Source organism: Citrus sinensis, chromosome 9 (assembly GCF_022201045.2).
Source record: "Citrus sinensis cultivar Valencia sweet orange chromosome 9, DVS_A1.0, whole genome shotgun sequence".
In the NCBI taxonomy this organism is placed as follows: Eukaryota; Viridiplantae; Streptophyta; class Magnoliopsida; order Sapindales; family Rutaceae; genus Citrus; species Citrus sinensis.
The window spans coordinates 25930482-25941124 of NC_068564.1; the positions used below are offsets into that span (position 1 = coordinate 25930482).

The 10643-nt window shown below is 30.6% G+C and overlaps 1 protein-coding gene across 1 annotated transcript; it reads right to left on the minus strand.

The window, feature by feature from the left end:
* Window positions 1-3267: 3267 nt before the first annotated feature.
* LOC102610164 (gibberellin 2-beta-dioxygenase 8) lies at window positions 3268-6098 on the minus strand. The gene is made up of 4 exons (XM_006475167.3): window positions 6091-6098; window positions 5405-5869; window positions 3655-3976; window positions 3268-3567 (listed from the first exon to the last, which is right to left on the minus strand). The coding sequence occupies exons 1-4, from the start codon at window positions 6096-6098 to the stop codon at window positions 3328-3330; spliced, it is 1035 nt and encodes a 344-aa protein (XP_006475230.2). The 3' UTR covers window positions 3268-3327.
* Window positions 6099-10643: the final 4545 nt, after the last annotated feature.

Genomic DNA, 10643 nt, shown 5'->3' on the forward strand with positions numbered 1-10643 from the left:
TGTGTTTACTTTTTGGATTGGAGTGGAAATCCTTGGATTAGGAGTGTGGAGTGGGAGTGTGAGTAGGTTATTTACTTACACTAGAATGGAAGCATAGAATAGAGATCAGAATCCAATTTATGTGTTTACTTTGTCTTGGATTGGGAGTAAATAGTTTCAAATTACAATTTTATCCTTATTTAAAGAATTATAGTTTTTAATTACAAAACTAATAAAAAATATATTTAATGAATAATATTTATTTTATTATATTTGTAAATTTATTATAATTATTAATATTCTTAATTATGAACAATAAATTATTAATTTTAATATAAAATGAAACCTTATTTTATTTTATTTAATATAATTATATTAAATTTATTATTATATAAAATAATAATATAATATTATTTAGAACAAAATTAATATTTTCTTAGAATAAACTATTTATTATTATTAATATTAAATAAATATAGTACTATTATTTTTAAAATAAATATAATAATATTATATTTATTAATTCTCTATTAATGTAATAATATTATTTTAAAATAATTTTAACTTAGAATCAATGTAAATTATTATTTAGTTAAATATAATATTATTATTCAAATAAATATTATTTATTTTATTTTATTAATTATAAAATATTAAATTAAATTAAATTAAATTAAAGGGTAAAAAGGAGAGAGGTGGGAGTGGATTCCCACTCCCACCTCCCCCAATGGGAGTCCCACTCCCACTCCCCACTCCAAAAATGAGTGGGGCCCACGGAGTGGGATTCCCAATCTGTGGCCATTTTAATCAAGTAAACGCTGGAGTGGGAGGAATCCACACTCCTCACTCCCACTCCAGCAAGTAAACACAACCTTATAGGATACATCTTATAAATGGGCAAGAGGTCTCGCCTCTAGCTGGCGTAGATTTCCAAGTTTTTGTAAATTATCCTCTAGGTTTCAATTATAACTAACTAAATTATATTATTGTTATAAAAATTTCAAAAATACAAAGGTATACTCCTCAGTTGGCATAAACAAATTGTCTTCTTTCTTCGGTTACATCTAACAACAAGAAGTAATTTATTGGTTAAAATGAACAAACAACGAACCCCATTTTATCATGAACTTTAATTATGAACACAAATTTAGGGATGACAGTAAAATTCGGTTCTAGCCCGCATCTGCAAGGATCCGGAAGATTTGGATTCACATATTAAAAAATGCGGATCCGAATGTAGAAAGTAAGGATCCGTGTGGATTCGAATCCGGGTCTAGTTAAATTTTATTTTAAATTAAAAATATATATTAAAAATTAAATTTTATGTGTGAAATTATGATATTGTTGTATGTTGTTCATGTTGAATTATTAATTATTGAATTATGATTTAATTTTATTTGATATTATTAGGTAAATTATTGAATTTTTAAATTATATATTAAAATTTTGAAATTTTAAATTATATATTAAAATTTTGAATATTTATTTTTGTGGATTCGGATATCCGGAATATCCATCCGCATCCATTGTGAATATTACCCACATCCAAATCCAGATATGGAAATGTAATGCGGAAATGGAACTAGATGCACCTACATCCGGATCCGGATCCGGATCCGGATTTTGCCAACCCTACACAAATTGGTTAGAGTTCGAGTAAACCATATATATCAACGTACACTTATATGATAAAATGACGTGTACTCAAATACATATATACATATTTAAAACAAATGATAAATTAACCTTAATTACATTGATGTAGTAAAAAATTTCCATTCCAAACTACGTGATATTTATCAAAAAGCTAAATAATTATATATAACGCTCGTATGTATCGCACTACACATATCTAATATGTAATTTGATCTCAATTTCTTAAAATTTACATGGATGATTATATAATTGGCAAAAATCCAATGATTGGGACTCGTATTCCTCTTCAGTTTAACTGGCTAGGGTAGATATATCGTTATCTTTCTTATATATATTAGTAAGACTAGAAATCTAAGTTATGGCATTATAGACTTGATCTAACAAATTGTGAATTGTAAATATATGTTGAGTTTTGATCTCAAGAAAGAAAGATAGAAAAAAGAAATTAATTAGAAAGAGAGACGGAGGAAAACTAATTAGTAGTCATTTCAATGTCTCTCCGTAAGACAGGTTTTCAGAAGAAGGACATTGGAGCATATGGCTAAAATTAAATTGGGAAACACAAGCAGTGTTTGTTTGTGTGGCCACTTGCCAACTGAGACGACTTGTCTTTCACCGTAGTCGGCAACGAAGAAAACAAAAAACAACAATAATCAAGTCTGCACGTCCGTACGTAGGTTATCTACAACTATGGTGGGGATATATATATATATATATATCATATAATAAGTAATCTAGTTAAGTTCTCATTGGGAACGAAATGTTGTAGTTTAAAAAGATATGATTGTTGTGGAAAAAAAATTATAATTATAAAATAAAAATCAATAATGTATAGTAAATATGATTATTAAATAATAATTTTAACAAAAATAATAAATATCTTATAAAGTTTTTATCACATAAATGATGGAACAAACTCCACTTAATTTTCAAACTACAAACAACTAGTATTTACTGAACACTTTTATATTATAACTTTAAAATTATAACGCTCCTGTCTCAAAACTAAACAGGGATGCTAGTAAACATTTTGCTAGCCACTGAGTGCATTCATAACTATAACGGTCGTGTGCACGTGAACTAAAATCAACCTGCTCCCAGCAATACTTCATTGATTGATAACAGCTGTTGCAAGAGAAGAGAGCCGGCCGATACATAATATTGGGGATGATACATACTATTGATTGATAGTTATCACACAACAATTATGTAAAAATCATGACCTAGGTTCATATCAGGTCATATTTTTCGGCAAAATAATGGAAGCTAAACCAATTATCAATTGCCAAACCCAAACAACCCTCGCAATTGCGAGAGCAAGTTTTCATTATTTTCGATCTCAATGCTCAATTATATAATTGATGGAGGTAGATTTTTTACGTGGGTAGAGGAGATGTCTCTTGAATATTAATGAAAATATAATTTTCAGCCATACTTTGTAGATTTGATTTAAGTAGTCTTACTAAATGTTAGATTGTAAACTTTTCATTATAATAATATATATCTATATAAAAGAAAGAACTCGGTTGTCAATTGAATTACTAACCATGTAAAGAGGTATAACAAGAGTAGAAGGAGAGTTAAGCAGCTTAGTATATGTAAATGCTGCATCCTGCGTTATTGGATGTTCTTAACTTTTTACCTATATCCCTCTTAAATATTTGACAAAGGAAAGTGAAAAAATGTTTCTTATTACAAGAGAAACCTTGAGAGGCCTACTTTGTTTCCTGTAGCTCGAACATCCTCTTGGATTTGTTGTTTATATTCTCTGAAACTAAACTTTCTATAAATTGCTGGCTCGATGATATTCTCGGTACTCTCAATCACAGCTTCATATGAGGGACAATAAAAGTATGCCACTGAGTATCTTTCAACTTTTGGATGCGAAACCACCCGGTGTTCAACGCTCTTGTACACTCCATTGCTCAATGCCTAAGATATCATAAATTATATGCATGCCTCATTAAAAACTTTTAATTGATTAAACTCAGTACAAGTTCCAAATTATAATTTAATTACCTGAAATAAGTCACCAACGTTGACAATTAGAACATCAGGATTAGGTTTAACACTAAGCCATCGTCCATCTTTCTTCAGCTGCAAGCCTCCGACGTGGTCTTGATATAGAATGGTGAGAAAATCACTATCAGTGTGAGGTATCAGTCCCAACACCTCGAATGATGGCGGGCATGGAGGATATCTGTTCATTCGAAGGTAACTGGAGCCTGGCAGGCAATTTTCTCGAAAGTAAGATGACTTGATCTTCAAGTTACGAGCTAAATACTCGGCCAACCTCTCAGCCAGATTCGCAGCTTTTGTCGAAAACAAACCAATAGTTGATCTGAAGAAGATGGTGAAGTACTTAGGATAAAAGATCTTAACGTGAACCAGATTATATCATTGATACATTATCTTGATCTCCTTATCCTAAGTTTTTAGTAACCCATTTTGCCTTGCCTATGGTGTTAAAACTTTAAAAAACACATATATGTTATTGATGGATAAATATGATTGTTGTTTAACATACAAATTGATTACTGAGCATAGGTAAACAAATTAAAGCTAGTTAATGTGTATGTTAAAAGATCAAATTTTCCCCGTGACAAAACGTTTTATCAGTAAATACTACATTGGTTATTAAAATTTATAAAATAATCCGAGTGCATGGTAAAAGTATTATTAATCTAAGTGTCATTCTCCCTTAACTAAAATGACCAAAATCAGCACATGAATGTTTCAAGGGATGGAATGATGAAGAGATTGTGCAACTTTTTAGGAGTTAGGCGGCAAGGTAATGTCAGGCATGTACATGATATGACTTGGATAAGGTTTGAAAATGGGAAGTACCGGTTAGAAGTTCGATAAGATTAAAGTGAACAATGCTAAGTACTTTCTGTGTCCCCTATAGTTCAAATTTTATGTCCTGTGTGGCATAATTACGCACTTACAATGTGTACTTTCATTTTATATCATTATAAATATATATATATAGAGACACACACAGTGTAAAGAGTGTAAAGAGCAGGTAAATGGTAATAAAAGTTAATCTTTAATCTCAAAAATATCGTTTCTTATTTAAACAAATCTACGTATACGCATAATCCGTAATTTTCAGCATGTAATTATGGGATAAAAGCTTATTCAAAATAATTAATAATATTATTTTCGATTTATTGCCATTATTTAGTAATCATTTTGCATTTATATTCACCGATTCAAGAGGCTGTACATTCAAAGATTGTTGGAATTTTTCTTTATTCTTTGGCTTTCTGTTTTGGTTCTTCATGGCCTTGGTTTAATCCTATACTTTTTTTAATAAAATTATTTAGTCGAGGTTAACTCAACAATAATGTTACATTTACGTTAATGCATAAATACAATAAAAATTACAAACACACACATATTAGTTTCATTTTACTAGAATAAGTTTAGTGAAAATAAATATAAAATCGTGAGTCAAGAGTAATTAAATCCCATACAGAAAAATTGCCTTAAGAATTCATAAATTCTAAAGTGCCTAATCGATATGATTTCATAGCGATCCCAATTTCTGGTTCTTTTAATTTTTTTTTAATTTCTGCCATTGAGCTAACTCTATCTATATGCATGTAATTAATTAATTGAACAGTTAATCAAATAAAAAATTTATGAAAATCATGAATAAATCAATGATTGTGGATCTTCAGTGGTATGAAGTGGCCTTCCCGTCAGGTTTTGGATTTGAGTTTCAATGAGTACATGAGTTAAATTAAAAAAAAAATGTAAATACCTGGGGTTATTGCTTTCATCGCCCAGTCTTGAAATATCAGTAACCGGAATGTGAAGAGCTTCTGACCATAGAAACTGCTTCAAACAAGTAGCTTTAGGGTTTCCCCACCTATAACTATCAGCTGATAAATTCATGAAATTTTGTTCCGACTTCTTTCGGAAAGGCTGATGAAAGATCTTCATCTGCTCCTTTCGCATGCTTTCGAGGACTTTCTGTGGGATTCCATGATTCATAACTTGGAAGAAACCCCACTGAGAAGCAGCTTCAGCCATCTCTTCTATCCATTTGTCAAAGCTCCGGAAATTTAAACGAGCGAGGTCAATCGAAGGAAGCTGACATTCCTCATCCACCGCGACAAGCCTCTCATCGTTTGCTTTTGCAGTAGAGTTATGGAAGAGGGTTGGGTAAGTTTTTTCAAAAGGAGGTTCTATATCATCCATGGAGATAAAGAAAGAGAAATTAATGCTGCCTCAAGTGTACTGTCTACTCAGACCTGTGAAGTTCTAAAGATTAGTTTATGTATAGTAAGAAAATCTCATATATTGGATAAGAATTGTTTTGGGACCAAAGATATAAGCTAGACAACTCTCTCATAAGCTAACATTTGAGCAGTCAAACACAATGTTAAGTGGATAGGTAGAATCAGCAGCATATTACATTCTTATTTAGATAATGACATCTCATACGTTCCCATTTTAGCTTATTAATTGTTACAATATATTACATTTTTATTTGCATAAAGACATCTCATACTTTCCTATTTTAGCTTATTAATTGTTACAATATATATTTATTTCATGTCCAAAGTGATACTCTGAGTATATACTTTATTAATTTGGACAACTATGGTAAAAATATTTGTGCATGGGCGGATATCGAGTATAGGATTAATGTGGGGACACGATCTCAGATGTCTTTTGGAAAATTTCAAAGTATGATTATAAAATAACTTTATTTTCTTTAAATTTTGTAATAGTGCTCGATATGAGTTTTTTAAATTATGAAAAAGTCTCAGCCGATTTCGAAAAGTTTCAACCTACCGAACGTCTAAAATCCCAGTTCTTTAGAATTAAATTAGTTATTTTGATTTTACATCAAGTATTACCCACACTTAATAAACGATAACTCACAAAAATAAAATAAAATAAAATGTTTTCCTCTTTATGTATGAGGAAGTATGAATGAAAAAAAAAAAAAAACCCAAAGCGTTTAAATATGTCAAAAGAAAAAAAAAAGAAGAATTCGGATTGGTTTGCATACCAAATATGTTAAGTCGCTTTCAAGTTGATCAATCATGGTAGTGATTAAAATAATGAGAGAGATAATTTGAAACACATGACACAATTCTATTGGATTATTTATTGAGATTGTTCGACATAAAATTTTCTCATTTCGAAGTTACTCCATAATATTCTCTATTGAAAGAAGAATATTCAATTAAGATTCAATTCTTCTTTAGTTTATTGAGACTGTCCTACTTAAGTTTTTCTTAATCCTTCAAAAATTACTTTATAATATTCTCTAGTGACTGAAGTATTTAAGTTAGTATTCAAGTATTCTTTCTTGCTTTAATCTTTACAGCGGCTTTCTTTATGCATGTTCTATCCATTGGGCTAATTGAGTTGAGTTAGTAACTAAATACACACAAGAATTAATTGAGAAATTCACTATCAAGAGTTGGTGTTTTGCTATTATCTCATGTCAGTTGACTAGTAATAAAAGAAATGCAGCTTTATGATCAGTATGAGGAAACCCTCATACTTGTTCATCCCGTTATCAGAATGAACACCTAAAGGATTTTCACCATAATTACAAAATTTCCACCTCGCATAGGTTTCAATTAGTTTCATGTATGAATTACTGTATATACAAATTACAGTCTTAATTTGGAAATTAATTAAGCTAAAACAAAGTACGTGGTAATTTATTATTAATTGATCATATGAGATTATATACCTCTAATTGTCTCACGTATCCATGGCTTTGTCAATGTTGGCCTCCGCACAAATCTTAGCTAGCAGTTGAAGATTTGATGTATTGACTTATGAAGAAACTCTAGAATACTTTTGAAGTATTATTTCAGTCATATAATAAGTAAATAATATTATGATATGAGTGCATTTACTTTTAAGAACCAACATGCAGTTAATGGTTATATAAAATTTAACTGTACATCTCATACATGTATCAATTAATTGTATTACTTCTAATATAATTTAAGATGAACAATAATCGCATTTTGTATCTAAAATCAATGTCCAAAACAACCAATTAATTATACTCATTTAAAGCAAACCCTTTTCTGGAGAAAATACAAATAAACTCTAAGTGTGAACTTCAAAATATTAAAAATCCTTACCGGTAAGCTCCTTGCTTTTACGTGCATGTACAAGTTTCCTTGGCACTGACAAAAACACATTCATGGAGCTAATTAAAACCATTCTAGCTCTATATAGTTTGTCGCTACTAAATTCATGGGCTAACTAATAAGATTTTGTATTCGAACATAAATTTAATTCACAGGGTACGTAAATTGTTAAAGACTTAATAAATACTATTGACTCCTTAGTAACATAGAGAAACAAGTGTTTTCCTAACATCCATCCCATTTCTTCTTAATAAACATCATAATTATATTGGAGAAATATCTTAGCTAAGAAGCGAAGCAATTGGATATACATCTAGCAAATTTCATTTATAAATCACAATAAACTATAAAAGCATTTTAGTGTTGGGTAATATTAGTGATCTCACCTACAGTGATTTTCTTATTAGAATTCTAATTAATGTAGCAGCTTATTTATATTTACCACATCCATCTATTATTAATATTTATCATGGAGGGATGAAATTATAAATTATAAAAAAAAAATTATCAATGACTAACATGATGTGAGAGTTACATAAAACCTACACATTAATTAGAACTCAAATATTTTGTCAATAGTTATATATGATCTTTAACATTATTGTTTGGATGCGTGTGCGCGCATAAAGATAGAAGTTAAGTTTAGTGCATTTCATATTTTCATTAGTTATTAAAAAGTAATGATAGCAGTTAAAACTTTCATCAAAATTAATACCATAATCAATTACCAATTGTCATATGTCATTCCTATGTCATATCATAAACTAACTTTTATGTTTATTTCCCTTAAAAGCAAAAATAAACTGTATATTCTATTTTCTAATATAAAAAAACTGTATATTCTATTTTTATCGATGATGGTACATATGAATGATATTTTTAGTTGATTTGATGGCTGCAACATTACCCACCACACCAAAAATGTCCAACTAATACAAATATAAATGCCGTCGGTCGACTAAATAATTATAACACTTCACTGTGCTTCATAATTAAGCTGATGTTTATAAAGCCACAAGCGTAGCCTCATGTCTTTATACATAGAAGAAGATTCTCAAGATTAATAATTAACGCTTTTTGAAACTAAGAAGTTTAATGATTGTCATAGCAGCTACCCTCACAAAAATTAAAACAGAAATTAGAGAAATTAAAGAAAAATGCTGAATATAATCATAGTTATGCTGTCGGCAGTCAGAAAATGGTGCCACTTGACCAATGACCCTTAATTAATTGTAAACTTGAAAAGAATCGGGAGCAGAAGCGAAGCTATTGAAAATTTCTCTAGGATTATTATTTTTTTTTAAAACCGTTCATACCGGTCCTGAGCACATTTCATTATAATTTTAATAAGTTTAATAAGGTTCATATTGTTGTCCCTTAAATCTTCATAGCATCCAGGTTAAATTACTGAAAAATACGAAAGCGGAAGCATGCTTGAATCCATGATGATTCGTAGTGGTTCTTGAGTGTAGGAGATGGACTTCCAATTTTATATTTTCTCTTTAGTTTAGAATTTTCTCTGAGAGAATTAGAGAATTACAGAGGATAATGAAAGATTGGGGACCATAACCCCTTTTATATAAATATCATGACTATTGGTTTTCTTTTAGAAAACTCAACAGTCACGTCGTTTATGATAATTATCACTTCAGCCCCTCATTAAAGTGATGATTAAATTCTGGTATTTATGCATTTAATCCACAACAATTATACCCTTAACCATTTAATTAACTTCAAATAGATCACTTAATTCTTGGCGTATTAAATAATAGCACACACATTTTATTTATTTCATGTGTGGCCCTAAATATATTAGATTAATATAAAATTAATCTAACAATCTCCCACTAGGCCACAAATGAAAACTGAAATGTGTTTAACTTAATGAGCTCATAAAATTGCTATTATGTCCTTAGAGTATATCTGAACAATCTAGTTCAATAACCACATCGATATAGGATCATAGCGGCCTTTGTTACATTAATCGTACCTCAACCATCTATGGTCACATATATCAATATAGTTATATGACATAGATCAATTGTGGATGCATAACATGAAAATTACATGCAATGTGATCTAAACATGTCTATTCCCAACTGGTCCTAATTTACTTTATTGAGATCTAAACTTAAGTTAGTCTAACAGAGTGTAAGAAACTGAAATACTGTATTTCTGCAGAAAATAATCCGAATAATATAATCAAAATCTAAAAGTCACACTTAGTAATTATACAAACTCCCACTAAATCTGAATATCCTCAAGTAAAATCACACTCATACGAGCAGTGTGCTCATGAAAGACTTTAGGTGGTAATCCTTTAGTGAGCGGATCCGCTATCATGGAGTTTGTCCCAATGTGCTCTATAGATATTTGTCCACTTTGCACTATTTCCTTCACAACAAGGAACTTGATGTCAATGTGTTTTGACTTTGTAGAGCTCTTGTTGTTGTTGGAATATAAAATTGATGACTTATTGTCACAAAATATCTTGAGCGGTCTTTCTACACCCTCTAGAATGCGCAGCCCAGTGACAAAATTACGCAGCCATATTCTTTGACTGGATGCCTCATAACATGCTACAAACTCTACTGCCATAATCGATGAAGCTACAAGTATCTGCCTGGCAGATCTCCAAGAAATTGCTCCACCAGCCAACAGGTAAATATAGCCTGATGTGGATCTTCTGCTGTTTTGGCATCCAGGAAAATCAGAGTCGGAATACCCAATGATCTCTAACTGATCCGACCTCCTATATGTGAGCATGTACGCCTTTGTTCCCTGTAAGTACCTCATAATCCGTTTGGCTGCTTTCCAATGATCTATGCCGGGATTGCTCAAATAACTGCCCAACATGCCAACTATGAACGC

Excerpts from the sequence above, each read along its gene's own strand:
- LOC102610164 (XM_006475167.3), bottom strand. Across the intron at positions 3,977-5,404 it reads GATGAAAGCAATAACCCCAG|ATCAACTATTGGTTTGTTTT; the intron begins GTATTTACATTT and ends CATCTTCTTCAG. Across the intron at positions 3,568-3,654 it reads ACGTTGGTGACTTATTTCAG|GCATTGAGCAATGGAGTGTA; the intron begins GTAATTAAATTA and ends ATGATATCTTAG.